The 22,271-nt window shown below is 37.8% G+C and overlaps 1 protein-coding gene across 2 annotated transcripts; it reads left to right on the forward strand.

Annotated features, from left to right (window-relative positions):
- The first annotated feature begins 7,232 nt into the window (after nt 1-7,232).
- On the forward strand, nt 7,233-18,943 carry slc26a3.1 (solute carrier family 26 member 3). 2 transcript variants are annotated; one of them, XM_069520058.1, is made up of 21 exons: nt 7,233-7,280; nt 8,342-8,521; nt 9,727-9,866; nt 10,707-10,817; nt 10,910-11,070; nt 11,341-11,505; nt 11,586-11,738; nt 12,006-12,088; nt 12,978-13,125; nt 13,218-13,331; nt 14,115-14,192; nt 14,284-14,379; nt 14,486-14,592; nt 14,912-14,981; nt 15,691-15,783; nt 15,992-16,087; nt 17,250-17,474; nt 17,559-17,613; nt 17,860-18,005; nt 18,130-18,189; nt 18,611-18,943. In XM_069520058.1, exons 2-21 carry the CDS (start codon nt 8,391-8,393, stop codon nt 18,635-18,637), a joined length of 2,259 nt encoding a protein of 752 aa, XP_069376159.1. In that variant the 5' UTR covers nt 7,233-7,280; nt 8,342-8,390; the 3' UTR covers nt 18,638-18,943. The 2 variants fall into 2 exon arrangements, with proteins under 2 accessions (XP_069376159.1, XP_069376158.1); XM_069520057.1 differs by lacking the exon at nt 7,233-7,280 and adding an exon at nt 7,658-7,891.
- The last annotated feature ends 3,328 nt before the right edge of the window (nt 18,944-22,271 follow it).

Consider the following 22,271-nt stretch of genomic DNA (forward strand, 5'->3'; position numbering starts at 1 on the left):
CATATAGAGTCATAAAAACAAGAAATAACCCCAAGCGTCCATAACACGAACACAGACATCCTTTAAATCTGTGCGACAGGCCCAGTTTCATCTTTAATTTGTGTATCAAAGGTTGAATTTGAGTCTTGAATGATAGACTTCTAACAAGCCAAATACATTCCAACAGTATGAATCATACATACATTCATACCAATTACTAACCAATGATAACCGGTGATTCTAAGGCATTCTGTATAAACATCTAGTTTCCATTGGGGGGCAATAAAAGTCAGAGAGGTAATCACCTTTACTGGGGGACAGACTCTGGAGAGTTTGATCATAACAAAAGCTATTTTGTGATCTTATCAAAGGTAATAAAATGCTGTAAAAGTGATGTCACGATAAATAGTGACTGATAATCTCTCGCTAAAAGACATTCAAACTAATTCACAATGAAGGTGTTTAAATGCTGCCCTTCTGTGCTGCATATTTTAAAACCAAAAAATGTATCAATAAATCCTCATTTCATTTATCCCAGCAGTGTATAATGTCTGTTCCTGGATGTCTCACAGTCATAAATCATTTATTAATTAAGGAGAGTGGCAATAAAGAAACAATAGACACACTGCACTTTCGGTGAAATGCAGTTTCAGTCCACAAATCTAGGAATTTGAAGAAACATGAGAGATTTACTCGTACTAATTTGAAAGTTTTAGCATATGTGAAAATACATCTGCTACTGTATTGCTTCCATCTTGGCCAGTGAGTTTGAAAGGGAACCAGCTTACGCTGTTTGCTGGATGGGTTCAGTGGCCTCAGTAATAAACAGATGCAAACACCATTGAACTTTGCTTCCTTATTAAATACATTTCATCACACACCACGTATTGCCTCACTGTGCCAGCATTGAAAACGATACCTTCACTCTAACAAACTAGTTATTGGATCTTTTTTCAGTGGTTTTACGGCATTTTGTCATAAGTCATCCTCATTGCAACATCCTGACTGTCTCATTTCTGTCATTCAGTTACAAGTGACTGAATCAGAGTGACACATTTTAGAAGGAAATATTGATGAATCTAGTTGAGAAATATGAGAAAGAGTAGAATTTCCCGGTTCTTGTGCTAAAAATAATGACTTGCTATCACAGAATCCTCTTACTGTACCCCTTCCTCTTTACTGTAATTACCACATCATTTAAGAAAAGTTCAAATTGGATCACTAAAGTCATGTGAACTGTTGTTTTGTGTTGCATTACTCAGGATCATCTTACACTCTGCTGATGGCTGAGAGGGAGAGACGGGATGCACCCACATGACCTGTTTTATTTTTGTATTACGTTGATTAATCCCAAAACTTAAAATTATGAATAAAGATTTTTTTAAAAAGTTAAATTGTCAAACAATATTTGGATTCATTGATGCTGCTTCTATTTTTTGGTTTGGGTTAGAGGTTATCTTTATCCTTTATGAAGAAGCGTCAGATCTTTGTAGGTAAACAGCTCAGACACTTTTGGATTCAGCAAAACATTTTGAAAAATAAAACCCCCCCACAGGATTTCCTTAAAAAGTAAAATTAAATGAGTCAACATTGTGAGAAACATGGTTGTTCAAGCTCTGTCTGGAAGTATTGGTATCCATCTGTTAATAGGTTGGATAACCTTTGGACGCAACGTAACTAATTATTCTTGTGAGTTTTCATTATATGTAATAATATAATGTAACACCCTTGCTCTGGGATTTTAGTTGTTACAGCTTTATTTGGTTGAGTTTGACTATTGGCTTTTTGGCGTCTTAACATTACTGAGGTTTTTTTTTTACTTATACTGTTATCACATCACCTTTCACCCTTTATGGTAAAACCTTTGTCGTGACATGGTTTTGTTTTGTTGGTCCATAATTTCCAAAGCAATTTTCTGGAAGTGAAATGATTAGAGATGAATAAACCCCACTTATGAATTATTATTATTCATGAACGTATTATTGGACATTTCTTTGTATCTGTTCATTATTATTATTGTATGATTGCGTGTCCGCAAAATTGAAAACATTTGTATGTGCAGATTGTTTCACTGACAAAGTAACTATGTTTGCAGTTCACTTGAATTCAGGGGAGCAGCTCTGATTGTCATTATATTTTTAAGTAATTTTACTCAAAGTTTACTCGACTAGTTGATATTTAACTGTTATGTTTGTTCTTTTCTGTTTTTATGGATTTTCCTTGCTCCACATGAACCTGTAAACTTTGAACCCCTTGTTGATGCGCCTGGGTAGAAGACTCTGAAGTTTAACTCTGCCCTCTACTGCTGCCACATCCACACTGCATGGCTTTTAACAGACTGAGAAGCAAACTGAGGTACACCACTGCTTATTAAACTCATTTTGGTGCAAATACGAGAAAGCCTCGGTGAAGATATAAAACCAAGGGATGGAGAAATATTAATTCCAACTGTAAAGAAATTTTGAGGCCTGATCAGAAGAGTTCAGTGACCTGTCCTCTTCAGTAAGTGACATTTTTACTGCTCAATATTTACACTTTCTCTTTATCAACACCTAAAAGTAAATCTGTGTTTTGGTTGAAGACATTTGCAATTATTAGCTTCTTTTATGTACTTTTAAATCTGCGATTGATCTTCATTATCAGCCCTCATAAATCCTTGATAATATTTGTTATCTTTGTAAGCAGGATCTCATATCTGAGATCAGTAAATAGTTCTGGTGTCCACCGGCATTATCTCCACAGGGGGGGGTTGTTGCTATTTATTGCCCATGCTGGGTTTAAAGTCTGTGTAATAAAAACATCTTTCATGTTTCAAGCCTCAGATGTTGTGTGTCTAGTGTACACAAATATTTTTACTGGAGAATGATTAGAAGGAGCATTTATTTTAATGGGTTTCTTCCATTTGAGATTACGGCATACAATGGAGTGTACTCATACCATTGTACTTAAATCTGGCCTGATTATTAGTTTTCCAGGAACCTTAAATGTATTTCAACACATTTATCCTGAATTTCCATCTACTCAATAGTACAAGCTGAAAACATGTGATGTGGCTACACTCTATGGATTATGAACGTGCAGCATTGGCAAGACAGCGAGCTGAGAGAAAGTCAGAGAATGGGGAAAGGAGTAACTTTTCTTTTTTTAAATGGGTTTACTCACATTTAAAATACCCGCATATACCCGCTGAGTGCCAAGACGTGTTAGTCCACAGCAAAAAATGTTGTAGGGCCCCACATGTCTCTTGTGCCAAGGGGTGCACTCATTAGATTATAAATCCAGCATCGGTCCTCTATCAAGTTTTAGTTGGCCGCTAGTTAGATAACCATTACTTGTTATCCCAATTATTAACCACAATGAAGTTTGAGGGTGACGCATTTGGAGCAGAGATCATGTTTACCACATGTTTAATCATGCTGCTCTCATAAAATGATGCAAATGATGTTCAGTAAATGACAAGACAAAGCTGCCGTTCATTCATTCGTTAAAAACTAGTTCACTGAAAAATAACTTCACAGTTTTCAAAGAAAATTAAAATTCTTATTTCAACAATTTTGCTGCACACAGTTGATACTCCCACACAAACGTTCAGAGGCCCTTCTTCAGACCTGTGCCTGAAATGTGACATGGCCGGGAAGTAAAAGTTTCTGGGAGCATCCACTATTGTGCGGACACTCTCATCCTCTGACATTTTAATCAACAGTTAAATCTTATACAGGACATGCTGAGGTATCCTAACTAACCCATAAATCTAAAAAGCCTCATGGCACCAATCAAAAACCTCTTTCATTATACGTCCCCTGCACGGTCATGTTTTTTAAAACGTCATACCTCAGTTTTTCATTATCTGTTGAAATGTGCAAGATCGAAGCCAAAGGCCACATAAGTCAGATAATATTATCAGGGATATTTTCTCACGTTTTTGTAACCTCCTAAGATTTAACATTTACACAAGCACACTGTACTTTTTTTAACTTGTAAAAGCAGCAAATTGACACTTTAAGTAGGTGATGTGTTTCTGTTGTATATAGTGTATGTTTTCCTCAGTCTTATAAACTCACAACTCTGTTGACTAAAAGAAAAAAAGAAAGAAAGAAAGAAAAAAGAAAAAAAAAAAAGAAAAGAAATATATATTTTTCTTTTTGATTCATCAAGTTAGGGTGGTTGATATTCATAGTGTCGTTGAACAAGGAAACATTGTGGTTTTGGTTAAAGGTCCAGTGTGTAAGATTTAGGTGAAAGGGATCTATTGGCAGAAATTGAATGTAGAATAATCCTCATGATGTTTTCACGAGTTCATTTCATCTAAATTGTATTTATTCTAGTTTTCTTTACCCCAGAGTAAAGTTGTCCAGCTGCAACATGAAATTTCAACACTAGATATCACAAAATTCTACACACTGTACCTTTAAATGAAAAGACACATGTCGTGTTAACATTATTAATTTGTTCCAAATTAAATCAGCAGACCACAATCTCTTCCTTATATTAACCAAGTGCTGTTATTGCCTAGTCATAACCATAAAAACATTATTACAATGATGTGGATATTGTTTTGTAAGATCAGATAAATTGGCTCAAGACAAAATGTCAGGGAACCTTTGACTGATCAAAACATATTTTCTACTTTCCAAGTACAATTTTAAATGGATATCAGTGACATTTCAAAAAACACTCGATAACGCAATGTAGGCAAAGTGAAAATGTGCCACCATGCGTGATATCTTTATAAGAATTATTTAAGATTAACGTAACACTGCCCTTAGATGAACTGTGTTTTGCTCACAGAAACTATTGCAGCCATTCCATCACAGAAAACATTAATGATGATCATTTTGGGGACTCGTGACCAACACCTGGACCAAAAAAAGCCATGCCGTGAAAAAGGCCTGCAGATGGAAATACCCGAAAGCAGGATTGAAAATGCCCAGCCATGAGAGGGGAGGCTATACAGTGTTGCAACATGAAGTGGATGACTCCAGCCTTCTTTTCCCTGACTCCACGTCCCCTCTATGTAACAACATCACGTTCACACCAGCACCACCTTCCAGGTCAGGACCCTGTGCGTGCTGACGGCTGAAGTTACAAGTTGTTTTTGATCTCTTTGCAATTTAGCTATTCTATAAGAAAGAAGAAAACTGACCAAGCATTCATTATGTTTCTGTCAAGCCTCCTTTCTCTACAAAACAATGTTAAGTTGTAAAAAACACATGAGTTGGGGGGTTATACCTGTACACTAAGAGGGAAATATAAAATGCATTTAGACATTTCAGGATGGATTTTGGATTTTCCAGAGCTGATGTGGGCATTATTAAGATAATTATAAGGTAATGAGAACATTGTGACTATTCATTATAATATCATAATGAAGCTGTGACTTTATTCTGCTGTATAGTAGCTGTTTTGGATTTTGATTAAGAATTATAACCTATTATTGATAGAAAGACAGACAGATATTTTTAGATTTATTAGTAGGATATTGTCCCCGACTCTGAGGTATTCTGGAACAATTCATCAATCAATCAGTTTGTTCCTGTTTTAGGTTGAAATAACTATTTAAAAGTTTCATGTGTTGCCCAACAACTATTAGAGAAACACTATGGTATTTGGTACAGATGGGGGATACAGGAGGAATCCTTCAACCTTTGTGATCCTCTTACTCTTTCTGCGGATTTTGTTCAATACTTTAGCTTGATGAAAAACTAATGACATTTCAGGTATCAGCAGCTGTACTATTTTTAGTGCTAACTCGAAAATGTTTCATAAATATGATGAACTATAACAAGTAAAAGAATACTTGCTTAACATGAACCACTGGCATGGCTGTAGAGTGTTAAGTCTTATTATTATTTTGCCATGCTATTGTTTTACCAGATTTGACTGTGAAACAAGACTTTTTCACAGCAGACATGTTACATGCTACAGTAGGAAAAGCTCAGCTCTTAATTGTAACATTAAGACGTGACAGTGAGCGAGCAAGAATAACATCAGGAGCTTTGAAGCAGCTAAATGTGAAAAAAGGCCCGTACAGAGTTAATTTGCCTGGTGCTGATATTGACTCAATTTGCATTGTGTGAACTTGTTTATCAGAATGAAATATGCAACCCGTAAATGTTCTGCACTCTTGCTTTAAGTTCCCCTTGATGAATAAGGGTATACACAGTGGAGGTCCGATTTGTGAATGCAGGTTCTGAGGTTAATACCTCAAAGAAAGACAACACCCTCCTCAGCGTGCACTGCTTCTACATGTGCAGGTTTACAAAGCTTGACAGAGCAACCATGTCCAATTAGGATTGCTAATCAATGATTGGACAATCACTAATTGAGGGAGGGGTTCATTGTGGAAATATTATAGAATGAATAATATAATATAATATATAAAATGAATGGTCTGGATTGTGTTTTGATGTCTTAATTGTTTACTTATTTAAATCTTGTCCTTATCACATATTGTTCAATGCTTCAGGCTTTTTTTTATTTTTTTATTTATGGAAATAGATAAATGCAAACCAAGTGGAAAGTTATTGACCTTGAGGTAATTGATAATTGTTCCAGCATTTATCTATCACACTGTTGCTTATCACACGACATGATGTGACAGAACAAAGGCTGCATGGCCGAAACTACCTGACCATACTCATACGATCCAATCACATCGCTTTTATTATACTGTCTTATACGAGATGGGCAGGCGGGAGGGAGACTGCAGCTAAAACAAGATAGAAATCCACATACATACACGTATTAAAAAAACTTTCCGTGTGCTTTTTATGTGATAAACTCTGACTGTCAGGTGAGAACATTCCATGAAAATCCAAAACCTTTTTTTTTCGTTTTCACAAGGACGCACTGTTCATTCATGCTTCTGGGTTTTCACAGCACACACACACAGAACACACAGTACACACAGTACACACACAGGCACGCACGCACGCACGAAACGCACACACACACTTTTCCCATGAATCTGAGCAGAACTGTGCTTGATCCTTGACAAACAGCAGGGGGCAGACATTACCTCCACTTAATTCTGAGAGGACACTTCCATAAGGTCATTCACACACTTTCCTGTGATGTTTGCATTCCACCTGCATGTACTGAAACCAGTGACTAACAACCCACAACCACAATCGCACAATACACACACAGACACACACACACACAAACACACTTCATTCCTCCAGCACTTTCTGGTTTTATCAGTTTGGTTGGTGTTACTTTAAATATAAAGGACGGTCTTTTCCTGTTGCCTCTCTTTCTCTCTCTTCTGTCCACTTTTTGCGAGAAGAAGAACACAGAAGGTCAGTTAAGTTTTACGACGTCTCATGAATTATAACTTGAAATGTGTTTAACTTTCATGCCAGGATTCTGATTATCAGAGCACCAGAGGGTGTCTTGTCACATGCAGCTGGATAAATAAATTCTGAACCCTTGCATTCACCAGTTTTTCCACAAACAATCTCAGTTCCTGCGACAAACAAACTATTGTTACTCCTGAAGTGCACTGTGTGGAGGTCTGCAGCCAACCCTCAGTGGCGTTTCCCCCTCCTGAAAAGTAACTTGATTTCCACTTCATAACAATGACCTGATCTGTCCTGTCTGTTCTGTCCACATCCTCCCTATCCTGCCCATCGCTACAGTACCTTTCGAATGCTCCTCTAGGGGCAGAATAGCCTGCACTGAAAGTTGTGGGTTACAGATATCAGTAAGAACAATGGTCAAGGATAAGCCAAGCATCCAGCAGTTGTGTGAAACGGGGAGTTCATCATAATTGCTGTTAATAATTACAGTTGTGATAAGAAAAAGACTCGGCATTTATTGATGGCAAAACCGTCTCGGGTCTCAGTTGATCCAGAAGAGCCGGAGGAGTTGGAAGAGAGAGCAAACGCTTTGGATTTAGAAACACTGTCAGGTATGTGGGGTATGCTGCTGCTGCACAATAGGATATGAAGTATTAGTGGGAAGACCGGGAGCTTCTAAATTTGAAATTTAAGGATCTCCAAAAACTCAAAACTCCAGAGCTGCTGATGTATTTTCAGCTCCAGGTGAAGGAAGCAAATATTTCCTTGAGTGATTGGTATCTTAAAAAAGAAAAGTTAATCTCTGGGAAAAATCAGGGAGCTGAGACATTTCAGTGTTAAAATTCAAAAGAAGCCTTGCTGGTGTTAATCTGTTTCTAGAGCGCTAATGAAGCCTGACAATGCTCATCCACTGAGCAGGTCCTGACCTGGCACATGTGCTCTGCCCGTGTTTGAGGGGTCTGGACCTTTTGTTGTTTGCCTGCTCGTGTTCTTTTGATTACTGATGTTCAAAGTCAAGACAGGATCCTCTTCCTAACCCTAATGTGATTACTGGATCTCAGAGCCACATAGAGGAAAGAGAGCAGCGGTCATCCAGGAGGCAGAGGCAAAATGATGCGACCGGGAGCCAAGCAGTATGTGGTGGCCAGGCCTCTCTACTCGGAGGACTCCTTCGTCGAGGAGCACGAAAGGGTCCACAGACATCGCAGGACCATGCTGAACCACGTCAAGCAGTACTTCACGTGAGGAACATGCAAAGCTTTTGGTTATTGAACTAGTTTCCTATGTAGTTTTCTGTTAGGATGATGCATTTTCAAGGGACGAGGGGGAAAAGTTTGGCCTCTGGTTAAAGCGAGTTTCTCTTACTTCCTTCAGCTGTACTTTAAAAACTGTACTGACCACAGAATACGATTACATTTAAACTACATTATTAACTCAGGTTTGTATACAGAGAAACTGATATTTTAATGTAACCGTTTTTATAGTTTAAACATATAATGGTTAAGGTTAAGTTTTGTAATGCTTATATATACAACAAACAGAAATGTGTTTTTTGCAAAAATGTAAGAACCAAAAGGTTCCACACACACCACATTATTTGTGTCATTGTCAGACTTTCATCAGATTAAATAAGAGGACGTAAAGAAACGCTCAGAGTTTTCTATTTGAAACTATTGACAATTTATTTATTTTTTAATAATAATCATTTTAGTTTTAAAAACTTTTTGTAAAAATATAAATTCTTGAGAGGAGTTCAGAATTAAGTGTTCCTGGAAGAATCTTGTTTAAGACAGAAATACAAGGAATTTTTCCTGTTATTCCCAAAAATTAGATGCTTTAGCTGAGTGTTTCTGTTTCTCAGGGTTTTGGTGAGTTTCATCATCTTAAATAAACCACAAATCCATTTGCTATTACAAGTGTGACTCACTATCATTTATCTAAGTCACATGAGTATATGAAGACCACAGAGGAAGAAATATTCAGTATTCATATGTATACAACAATGCTACAGGTATATTCTGTAATCAAATACTTGCTCATCAGTTAGCAATGTTCATGAGGAATTTATATCTTAAGTATCAAAAGTAAAAGCACTCATTGTGCATTGGAATGAACCACACTATTACTGATTGTGTTTCTGGCTTATTCTTGTGAATATGTACCATTTTAATGTTGAGCTTATTTTACCTACATTATACATTTTTGGCTAGTTTAATAAATTACAACTCAGGAAAACAGAATAATAAAGTGGAGTAAGGTAAAAAATGATCAAAAGAACAACTATACCTCAAAGCTGGACTCATTTTCAGGACCTTTATGATCATGAAGTGAGTCGACACCAATCACCGTGTCCTTGGTCAGATCTTACCTCTGCTTTGTTTGAAATTCATCGAATGATGCCACCGACTGATCCATCTATTCTTGTTGTTTCTGTTCATCATTGCAGATGTGACGCCAGGCGAGCCAAGAATGCGGTGCTCTCTCTCCTGCCGGTAATTGGTTGGTTGAAAATCTATCAGGTCAAAGAGTGGCTGCTCAGTGACATCGTGTCCGGGGTCAGCACTGGACTGGTCGCCGTCCTGCAAGGTAAATACAAGCAGCAAGTTAACGGAGTGTAACTGACAGGTGACGAAATGTCTCCCACTAGTAGATGTGTCTTTGCACTATCACATATCAGTTATATTACCTGAGAGCCTTATTGAGATTCAGAATTTTTAACATTGGGACAAAAAAAAAAGAGAAACCTGAGTAAAAACCTGAGTATTTCTTTTCTGCCTCTGCTTACATTGTGCAGATTATTACTCGTTCCCTGTTCTGAATATGTTCATTTTATCTGTGACACTTGTTCAACTTGAGTCTAGTCTGATAACATGAGATTACCTTACAGTCAGCATTTTCCCTGGTGTCTGTGCTGCGCAGTATAAACTGTTTCTCTCCAGCAGCAGCTAAGAGTCTTTATACATTAATCTTTTGTCCTGTAGGAAATTTCTTTTAGATATGTGTGTTCTCAGTGGCTTTTTTTTAAAATTTATGTTCAGTTAATTTAGCATTTATGGAGTGAGTGGTCATTTTTAGTTTTTCAGTGTAACACAGCAGGGAGAACACCACTCATATGGCGTGTGTGCATAATTAGAGATGAGTTGGAGGGCAGAGGGTATTAAAAAATCACAAACAATATATGGATGAATAGGGAGAGAAAGGGAAGAGGAAAAAGGAAAAGAATAGAATCAAATCAAATCAAATGTGAAAAAAAAGATATTTTGAGGAATTGTCCTTTTAATTTTAATTCTTTGTCAGTGAGATGTCAACCATAACTGTCTGATCATGATAAGATTTAGTGTGGTGAGTTAAAATGCTGTTAAGTAAAATAATTTCATGAAAACAAGCATATTGTTTTGTAATACATGTGCATGTTTTGTGCTGCAGGCCTCGCCTACTGTCTGCTGGCCTCTCTTCCACCCTGGTATGGACTCTTCTCGGCCTTCTTCCCTGTCATCATCTACTTCTTCCTGGGCACTTCCAGGCACATCTCAGTGGGTAAGGCAGGTGTGAGTGTGTGAGTGGTGTGTGTGAATGTCTTGTCAATACACCAGAGCTGTAATCTGTATCTTCTCCACCTCAACTTGCAGGTCCTTTCCCAGTCTTGTGTCTGATGATCGGCTCAGTGGTCACCAGGTTGGTCCCAGACGAGGGTCCGGCCTACAACATCACAGGGTTTGATGGCCTGACGATGGACGAACAGCGAGTGCTGGTGGCTTCTTCTGTGACCTTCCTCGCCGGCATCATGCAGGTTGGACGTTCAGTTCATCTTCTCAGCAACTGCATCACATCACTTTTATCTTGTTGACCCGACATTAAATATACTTGGTGTAATGGCATGTGCAATAAACCCTCCCACAATAGCACCAAGCTTCAAATCCTTGTGTCAGGAAGTATTTGCTCGACTTTAGAATAAAATGCGAAGCTATAGCCAGGTGATAGTGAACCTAGCTTAGCAAAAAATGTGCAAAAGTGGGAAAAACAGAAGCTGGTGAGGTCTAACTGCCTGTGTCACTTCCAGCTGGCGATGGGCATAATGCAGGTGGGCTTCGTGGTCATGTACCTGTCAGACACTCTGGTGTCCGGCTTCACCACAGCAGCTGCCATCCACATCCTGGTGTCCCAGCTCAAGTTTGTGCTGGGGCTGGAAGTCCGAGGCATCAGTGGACCGCTCTCCATCATATACGTGAGTAGAGAGCAGCTTAAAGCTTTCTGACTGATTGTCTCAGTCGAGGGAGTGTGTCTCATTTGTCTTCATCTTTTCAGACCCTGGAGATCATCTTTAACAAGATCACCTCCACCAACGTCTGCGACGTGGTGATCTCATTGGTCATCATGGTGGTGGTGTTCATAGTAAAGGAGCTAAATGAAAGATTCAAATCCAAGCTGCCAGTGCCCATCCCCATTGAGGTTATTATGGTGAGCAACATTATCAAACATGATCCTTATAAATGTTTCCATAGCATGAGGTGTTGAACGATTGTTGGTCATATAAACAGTAATAATGATAACACTCATTATGGCTTTGACTTTTTATCACTTTGTTGGGCAGGAGTGTGCTGTCCATAACCGATAATCAGATTTATGAGATCATTAAAGCATTTATAAGAAAGCATACGTGTTAGTTCAAGGCAAGAGTGTAACATAACAAAAGACATGTTATGATTTGTATCATCTCTTCTGCAGACTGTTATTGCATGTGGAGTTTCATATGCCTTCGACTTCAAGACGCGATATGGCATTGATGTTGTTGGCCATATACCAAAAGGGTGAGTGTTTGAATTGATACAGTACTTACACCATTCTAGTGACATCTGTGAAAATGTAAGTTCCCTTGTTGTGACATTTCTCTGACTATAAATATATAATATATAATATATATATAGATAGATAGATCATAGGAAACAACATCAAGATGATATAGCAGATAGGAAAAGCTTAGCTGAGGAACCCAGTGGAGCATTCAGCACATAAAGAGTGAGATGAGTTGGTGAAGAAGCTTATTAAAGCTAAAGAAGAGTGAATGTTGGATGGGTATTTTTTACGTGTCCAGAAACATTTCATACACAATTTTCTAAAATGTTTAAGAGCCATGAATTATTCCCTCGGTTGAAAAATACCCTATCTTACATTGTTGAAGAAAGTGAAACAATCCAGTGCTAATTCAAAAGTTGAAGAGTTGTTTTTGTGTAAACATAACCTTTTTGGTGGAGAAAATCTCTACTATAGTTTACTTTAAATGCCATGTGAATCCATGTATAACAACTCTCTTTGAAGAACAGAGATATCCTTTGTAGGAGGCACAGTCAAGTACCGGAGCAGTGAAAGCACTGATTTATCTCTTCCCAGTCACTATCTGTCAGAGCAGAGTAATTCATGCACTAGAGGTCACTCAGAGATTAAAGATAGTGAGGATATGTGTATCTGTAAGGCCACACCCATCAGTATTGATACAACACTTGTTAGGTTATCAGCTGAGAGGGTAAATGGGCCGATGTGCCATTAAATCAAAACCTGTAAATCTCTCTGTTGTGTATACATACTGGAGTAAAAATAACTTTTCGGACTACTCCAGTGTTAAAAGACATCCATAAAACACATTAGAGCCTGTTAACAGATTGAGAAAATCATCAGCCTGACAGTACTCACTTGTTTCAGGTATGAGCCTCCGATGGCTCCAAACCTGCACATCTTCCAGGAGACAGCAGTTGAAGCGTTTCCTATGGCTATAGTGGGTTTTGCTGTGGCCTTCTCCGTGGCAAAGGTCTACTCTGTAAAACACGATTACACCATAGATGGAAATCAGGTTTGTAACAATGCTAAAACAGACGTGACACACTGAGGTAGAAGTCTGGGATAGTGATAACAAAACGTGTTTTCTCTTTGATTTGGCTGTAGGAGCTGATTGCCTTTGGAGTTGGCAACATCTTCGGAGCTTCCTTCAAGTCTTTTGCAGCCAGTACAGCTCTGTCCAGGAGCGCGGTGCAGGAAAGCACAGGAGGCAAGACTCAGGTAAACCAAGATGTCTGACCTGTTATTATTCCTCATAGCGCTGGAATCAAAGTTTACCCAAACACCCACTGTAACCCTAACCCTCATCAAGTAGAAGGTAGATCTACTCAAGAGCTGGACACAGGTTTAGGCTAACACTTTATATTAAGGAACACATATCAACCATTAACTAGTTGCTTATTAGCATGGATATTAGAGGCATATTGGCTCTTTATTAATCATTATAAATTACTTATTAATGCCTTAATCTTAATGACCTTATTCTGCAACTACTCCATTGATTAACAGTTTTCCCTTAATAACCTCCTAATTACTGCTTATTGATGGTTAGTAAGGAAGTTGTTGTACATGAATTACAATCAAGTGCTTGGATATGTTCACTTTGTGTGTTCCCTAGTATAAAGTGTTACCAGGTTTATTTATGGTTTAGTCAAGAAAAGGACATTAAATAAAAACAGAGGTGGAGTGTGGGCACAGGTACTCACCATTAGTTGCTTTCTTGCCAAGTCATGGTAGATAAAGTTGGTGGTTTGAACCGCCGCCTGTCTGGTACTTCTTGCTGAGCCCCTCACAATCTAATCAGAGTGACTAGCGCTGGCGTTGTAAGGACGTGTGAGGATGATAGCGCACACAGGTGACTACAGCTAAACCCCTGAAACTATTAGTATTTATTTGAGGATGAAACAACCATCAAATTATTAATATATATGTGTCACTAATGGAGTAATCAATGCATTAAAAAAAAAAAACTCAACATACATACTCTTCTTCTGTCCTATTCAGATAGCTGGTTTACTGTCTGCTCTCATAGTGATGATTGTCACCTTGGCCATTGGATTCCTTCTAGAGCCCCTCCCCAAGGTAAGCTTCAGATCTACCTCGTACTCTCCCAACATACAGATGAAGTAACTTGACTGGCCGAGATCTGACCTTTGACCTATTACTTGAACAGTCTGTGCTGGGTGCTGTGGTCATCGTCAATCTGAAGGGCATGCTGATGCAGTTCAGAGAAATCCCATACCTGTGGAGAAGGGACAAACCAGACTGTGTAAGTTCATATAATCTGAGAAAAGTTATATAAGAAGATTGAGATTTCTGCATACAGACATGTAGACACATGGCTCCTAATGTTTCTCACCTTCGTCCATGTCCAGGTGGTGTGGTTAGGTACCTGTATTGCCTCCATCTTGCTGGGGCTGGATCTTGGATTGGCTGCAGGCCTCGGTGTGGAGCTGCTCAGTGTGGTTCTCAGAGCTCAATTGTTAGTATTCGGCCACAAACCATTTTTCTATCTTTTTTGTTTTGTATTAGCTTGCACTTTTCTTAAAAGTATACAGTTTGAGCTGTTCCCTGAACTATGGAAGCTCATACCAGCTTTAGCCACGCCAGCAGCATGACTCATGTTCATCGATTAGCTATGCTTATCATGATTTTTTTTTTTTAAATCCATATTCAGAGATATTCTCAGCATTTTTGCCTAATGATGTTAGCATTTGACTCAAAGTACTGTTTAGTACAACTTACATAGCTGCATAGCTGTAGGTGTAGACAAATTGACATTTCAATGTTTTGTCTTTCAGCCCTCGCTGCAGTGTGCTGGCCAACATCAGAGGAACAGATATCTACAAAGACAGAAAGGACTACATCGATGTAAGTTGGTTTGGGTTTTATCATGTGTATAGTTTGCGTTAAAGATATAATTTTGAAAGATACATAAGTGGCATCAATCTCATCTACCTCTCAGCAAATTAACTCCAAAATGTCAAAGTATTTGTGGTGGGGCTCCAAAACTAAATGATTGTCTTTGTATATGCACAGCTCACTATCAGTAAGAAACATAGTCATTATTACCGACTTATAATGAGAGAAACAACCCTGGGTGAAGGAGGTCACTCCACTCCATGTCATAGGGAGGGGAGCAACACCAGATAAGTGTTTACTGGAATGAACAATTTGTACCAAAGAGGTATTTGAGACTAGCTGAAAGAGAAAGGTTATGTGAGGATGAGATTTCCATGACACTATTTTATAAAAGCCTTTATGTGTTTTACCTTCATCAGTTTGCTTGATGTAACATCAGAACTAGTTTGATATAACTATTATTCCATTCATTTGGAATTAGGAGCAGCAGCAGAGACATTACAAAAATGTCAGAAAGTGCAAAAAGTTTTAGTTTTATATGCTCCAATTTTAATTCCCATAAAGTTTTGTCTTTATGAGAACCAATGAGGTGAAAATAATCATCCCGGTTTCGGTTGATCTTCTCTGTTTCATTTTAAAATCTTTGTTTAAAGAGGTTTGATATATTTTATATATATTTTGTCCAAAATGTGGGTGTAATGTATATGACTCTCCCCAGATATATGAGCCAGAGGGAGTGAAGATCTTCAGGATACCATCACCAATTTTCTTTGCCAACATTGAATTCTTCCGGAACAAGCTGGTGGAATCTGTAAGTCTTGCATGGCCATAGAGCGTGTTGCCTTTTAAAAAAAACTTTTTAAGTAATTCATTTGTAAAATCATTATCTTGACAAATAGAAAATTACATACATGCTGTTAAAAATCAATAACCACAGGCAATAGAACGTAACATATTGTATCTTTGACATGATTCTGTGTCTTGAACCTGTGATTTACGTCACACAAATCTCTTCTCAGATTGGATTTAACCCACTGAGAGTGCTGAGAAAGAGGAATAAAGCACTCAGGATGATCCGGAGGCTTTTAAAGACAGGTGACCTGCAGTGGACATTAGTAAGTAATGACTTTTACTTTGTTCAGCAACTATGCTTACATGGACACCAATAATCTGACTCATGACCTTATTCAGAATAACACATTATATTGATTATGATGTTTACCAGTTTTTAATGGATAATTCTATTCATATTCCTGTTTACATTTTACAGAGCATAACCGCCATATGTCGATGTCGGAAAATGCTTTGAAAAGTCCAAAAGGACATTATAATGCATTTAAGATGTTTACATGTCTACATAATGTTACCACAGTCAGAATACTCCACATGTCTTAATTAGATTATTAATTATTCCAACTATGACTTTATTCTAGTTAAGGTAATCAAGAAATATTGTTTATATGACTATTGTGTCTTGTTCAGTTGTCCTAATCTGGTTAATACAGAAAGCTTTGGTGTCCATTTAAACGTGTCTAGTGTAAAGGACATGAGACAATTTCTCTTTGGCAACTCCTTCCCTTGAGGTTTCAGTTACTCCATTTTTAAACAGTCATTGTAATTGTTTCCTGTTTTTGTCCGTTAACTCTATTCAAGTCAGCAGTGGACATTTACACTCATCTACAAGACTTGTCAGTATCACAAGATTACAATTAATAAAAACTAATAAATTCAGTACAAAACTTGAGTTTTTAAATATACTATATGCAAATACATGCAGTTCTGCAAACATTAGGAGCTAGTTCAATGGCATAAAGAGTTGGTTGTGCTTATTCTTCAGAAAGGCTCCACATTTCTATTTATTTCACTATGGGCAGCTGTGGCTTAAGAGGTGGGCTGCCCATTAACCAGAGGGTCAGTGGTTCAATTTTCAGGCACCTCAGTGAGACGAACACTAAACCACCATGTGCAGTCAGATTTCAATGCACATTGTTGAATTTTGCTTTTATAAATACAACAATCTTTCACACTCCAGTCTTTTCTACAATTTTTAGATTTTCTTTTCCCTATTTCACATCCAGGTATTTGTGGGCAAATTAAAAATCCGTGCAAGAAAATAGGTGAAGATCTCAGGTCTCCTATGCGGTTTATCTAAAGTATTTCCTACATTGATTTTTTTGATGAGAATTCTGAAAGTTTAGTTTTAAATTGATGCACACTTGCTCTCTAGAGGACCCACCATGTGGCTGTTTATATGTCTAATTATATCTGCCATTACAGAAAGGACTGTATAGCTCTTGTGGAACGATCAAGGAATCAGAAGATAAGAGCACCATGGAGGAGCTGGACCAGCCGACCGACTTCAAGGACCTTCCTGCCCGGATCAACTGGAACGCCAAGCTTCCAGCCAACATAATTGTTCCGAGAGTGGACATCCACAGCCTCATCCTGGACTTTGCTGCGGTTTCCTTCCTGGACATCTCTGCCCTGAAGGGGCTCAAAACTGTGAGTTTCTAAGTCCCAGCATCAAAGATTATTTCAGAGAGGCTGCTTTCCTTTAATCTTACACTGTTTTTTTTTTTTTTGCAGTTGCTAAAAGAGCTGATCCGGGTTGAAGTTGAGGTCTTCATTGTGGCTTGTGATCGTAAGTATGAAACCCACACTTTCAAGTCCAGACTCAATCCACACAGATCTGATTCAAGTCACTATCACAAGACTCAGTGGTTTTTCCAACAAAATGTACTAAACCAAATCCTTTCTGCCCAATTGCGCCACATATTATACACACCGAATATATGTTTTAAATACAACCGCCATGAGCATCTTTATTTCATTCTGTGTTTGTCTCCGATGTCGAATATATCACTGAATTTGTTTTCCTCACCTGCAGCTTACATCCTGGAGAAACTGCACCATTGCTGCTTTTTTGATGATGAAGTTCAGCCATCAATTTTCTTCCTGACCCTGCATGACGCCATGCTGCACATCCTCGAGAAACATCCAGAGTCCGAAGAGAAGAGGTCCAACTATGACAAGGTGAAGATGACAGGACGATTTAGTGAAACACACATCTGAAAAGAGGCTTCTATCTGAATAAAGTCCATATTTGTATATGCTGTAAGCATGTTAAGAAAACATTGCTCTTCATGTTGCCCTGCAGATTATGACGACAGTCACGGTTTCCTACCCTGGAGGCGGTTTGAGGAGCAGAGATAGAAACGTACGTGTACATTGTTAATGAATCTGATAGGGTCTCTAATTCAGGCATTTCTAAATGTCCTAATTATTTTATTTGTTTAGGAAAACTTATTATATCATATTTGATTATATTATAGTATATAAATATATATATATATATATTATATCATATTATTACTGTTTAACTTGTTTCATTTATTGGTTTATTATTCTTAGACAAAGCCATTTGATTTTTACACAAACTAGAATCTTTTTTTTTTAAATACATCTTCTGATTCGATTTTTAATGTTATGCTAATGTTATGTTACTGTAATTATTCATGTGCTACTTTATGGTATTTGGTAAGGTGTATGTGGGTGTCTAAAAAGGCACTGAAATAAAATGTATAATTGTGTACAGCTTGACATATTTCAAAAGTGAAAAACTCCTTTTTCCCTGACAGGCTTTGGATCCAGAAACCAGGTTCTAACATCTGGATGAGGAGATGACAAAATTCCATCAAAACGACCAAAGACAAAATTAGCGTCTGTTTTATAGATCATGCTGTACAATACGCTGATGTGAAATAATAAATTACTGCTCTTAGCTTTATTTATCTGACAATCAGCATTTACCCAGTATATGGTAGTTACTGTGATGTAAAGGAAACAAATTAATGCTATATTATTGTTTTTTTACATTGTAAATAGTGATTTTGTTGGGATTTTTAGATGCAATATATATTTACATTCTGTATTGTTATGTTTTCATAATGATGAGAATAAATTATCTTTTTGACATAATGTTCTCAAAGTGATGTTTTCTGTTTGGGAGGAAAAGCTACTTGAAAAAGAAAGAAAATGAAAGTGTTTGGAACACTGACATATTCTATCTCCATAATTAATGACATTTAATAATTTATAAGTTCTTAAGACAATTAATCAAATCAAAATCCCAATAATAACACTCTCAGTGGTAATGGGGGTGATAATTCTTTAAGAGGCTATCGCATTAAAGCAGGTGTCTCCCTTCGCCTCCTATATCAACACCAAATCATGTTGACCGATCCTGAGGTCAAACTGATATCCAACGTTAAAGTCACTCATCAATTATCAGATTTGTATCTAGTAATTCTCTAAGCCCTCACTATATAATGTCATACACCCTGGACTCTTGTGCTCTTGAATCCCTGCTTTCCAAAGATTGCATCAGGCACGTGCATTCATGAAAAACTGCCTACACACTGACGAAAAAGTGTTTTTTAACTTGTCACATATCTAAAAGAAATGTTTTAAGTGTTGCAAGGCTGGAACCAATCCCACGATCGCAACTTGTCTAAAAGACCCTAGAGATGTTTTGTAATTTAATTTAATTTAATTTTGGTGAAATTTACAAATCCAAAGCCAAACTCCCATTGCCTATCCCCATAGAGGTTATCATGTTGAGGAAAGCCTTCAAGTACACTTTAAAATACTATAAATTTCCAAACTACAGCATACATTTTGAAACTGACGTTAGATTATTACGAGCATAAAGTCGCAATAAGATACATAAAACCATTTAATACAATGACATTCTGTTTGAAGCTGTCTTGCAGATGCCCATAAAGATGAGGTCATTTTAGGGTGTGTGTATTTTATGAGTAATGTGGAGCATCTTGTTAATGTATACTTTAGTATAGGTCTCCAATCAGCACCACATCAGGACTTTGCCTTGTTTGCACTGCGGACAAGCTATCTGTGTCAGAGGTGGAAATGTATCAAACTGCATGTTATTCAAAGAGGTTTCATACAACAAGATTTTGGATCCACGGCTTAAACTCCAGTGAGCATGGGCTCTCCTCGCTGCTTATTTCTTAAAACAATGTTTTTTTATCTTTATTCTCGTAATATTATAACATTATTCTCAAAATCTCCAATTTATTTTCTTCAGTATGGCCCAAATACTAGGTCTCAGTTCATGCTATTACACTGAGAGTAAATCAAACTTAATCAGACAGCCAGAGTTTCATATGTCCACTACTGGCTTTCACCATAGCATACCTCTGATACGATTTGTTTCACTGTAGTATTACAAGTGAAATCAAATTGCAAACCTCCAAGTATTGATGATATGAGTTTCAATCAAGCTTCTGAATATTCCAAGTGCTAAAGAAACTCATTTCAAGCAAGTTCCAGTTCTCTACACGTTTTGAATGAACGAATAGCAAGAGCTGCCAGTGGTCAATGTGTCTACCCAACTCTCAGGTGTCTTTTCTATTCACACAGAGAGTCATAGCTTGTGGAATGTAGGACACCTTGTGCTCTTCCATCAGATAATCCAGATCATTTATATGCACAATTATCTTTCAGGTATGAGCCTCCGATTGCTTCCAGTGTAGAGGTCTTCCAGGAAAGTGCTGTGGAGGCCTTCCCTATTGCCATAGTTGGATTTGCTGTTGCCTTCTCGGTGGCCAAAGTCTACTCTATCAAACACGATTACACCAAAGACGGCAACCGGGTGAATTATATATAAAATCACTGTCTATCAAGGAAACGTTTTAATTGGTTACTGATACAATGTGACGACAAGAATAAGACTCATAATTTTGGTTATGAAGATGTCAAATTTTGTGGATATGCCCTTTTTTTTCCTGTCGCACTGATTGTTAGGGACACACCAGAATGTGTAGGCATTCACAAAATGTCTAAGAGTTAAATCCCAAAATGTACATATATTTATAAAGTGTTACTTTTCCATATAGTCTGCTCTGTTTTGGTGTTTGACTGCAGGGGGTGTGGGTGGGGACATGCCTGGGGGGTCATCCTGCTCAGGCTGGATCTTGGTCTGGCGGTGGAGCTGATCACTGTTGTCTTCAGGCCTCAGTTGTAAAGACACATTTCATGGCATCTGACAGAAATAATGAGAAAAGCATGAATTTATTGTAGTTGACAAAAAGACCTATGTTGTATGTAGTCACTTTAATTCAAGTTAACAATTCAGCTTTAATAATAATACGCACATTTTTTTAAGTTACTGTGTCTTCATGGATTCCACATCGTGACCCACACAGAACAATCTTAATGTCTTCATGTCTCTCGTCCCCGCTGTTCTGTCTTGGCAAACATCTCTGGCACTGACCTCTACAGGGTTCGCAAATACTACCTGCATGTAAGTTACACCTATTGTACTTTTCTTACCATGTATAAAAATTATTATTTTAATTGAATGCCATTATTGTCAACTGAATTAAAATCATAATGCTTTCCTTCTCAGATATTTGAACCAAAGGGAGTAAGAATCTTCAGGATACCCTCTCCTGTCTTCTTTGCCAATATAGAGTTCTTCAGGGTAAAGCTCATAGAAGCTGTAGGTACAATTCGTCTTGCTCTGTTTTGGTCAGGATTTCTGAGAATTCCATATGCCTTCCACTCTACTGTTCTGTACTGGCTGATTCAATCCCTTGAGAGTTCTGAGGAAGAGGAACAGGGCGCTCAGGAAAATCAAGAAACTGTTGCAGGAAAATGATAATCACAGTACAGAGGTGAGGCTTAAAACTCAAGCATGCTGAAGAAAAGTAAAACATGACTGTTGATTAATTGTTTCATCAAAAACCTTAAGGCTTACTTTACATATTTGTCTAACAGAGAAGTTTTGGGGATTCATTTTGTAAAACAACTGATGAGTCTTGGGCGAACATGGAGGAGTTGGATCAGCCCACTGACCTCAAGGGCCTTCCATTCCGGATGGACTGGAATGCCAAGCTTCCCACCAACATTAGAGTTCCCAGAGTGGACCTCCACAGCCTGATCCTGGACTTCTCCGCCGTCTCCTTCCTGGACATCTCTGTCCTGAAAGGACTCAAAGTGGTAAAGAGGAAAAACACTGAAAATGTGGTAGCTGCTCTCTGGTTAATAAGTCCTGAAATATGTCTTTATGTTGCTGTGTGGGTATGACAGAAATGTCTCTAATCATATATATTGGATATACATTGGATGAATTTTCTGTTGTTGCTTGAAAATAAAAACCTTTTCGATACGAAGCAGCAGCATGTTTATAATAGCACCATCCTAAGGTCAAAGTCCTACATTCAAAATTCTGATCATGATCAGATAAAATACATAAAGAAAGAATGGTCCTTTTAT

The sequence above is a fragment of the Paralichthys olivaceus genome, chromosome 23 (assembly GCF_024713975.1).
Source record: "Paralichthys olivaceus isolate ysfri-2021 chromosome 23, ASM2471397v2, whole genome shotgun sequence".
In the NCBI taxonomy this organism is placed as follows: Eukaryota; Metazoa; Chordata; class Actinopteri; order Pleuronectiformes; family Paralichthyidae; genus Paralichthys; species Paralichthys olivaceus.

Bases quoted from the DNA above. Each gene is read 5' to 3' on its own strand.
- slc26a3.1 (XM_069520058.1), top strand. From the start codon at position 8,391: ATGATGCGACCGGGAGCCAAGCAGTATGTGGTGGCCAGGCCTCTCTAC. The intron at 11,071-11,340 runs GTTGGACGTTCA...TGTCACTTCCAG, and splicing joins TCCTCGCCGGCATCATGCAG to CTGGCGATGGGCATAATGCA. The intron at 12,089-12,977 runs GTGAGTGTTTGA...CACTTGTTTCAG, and splicing joins GTTGGCCATATACCAAAAGG to GTATGAGCCTCCGATGGCTC.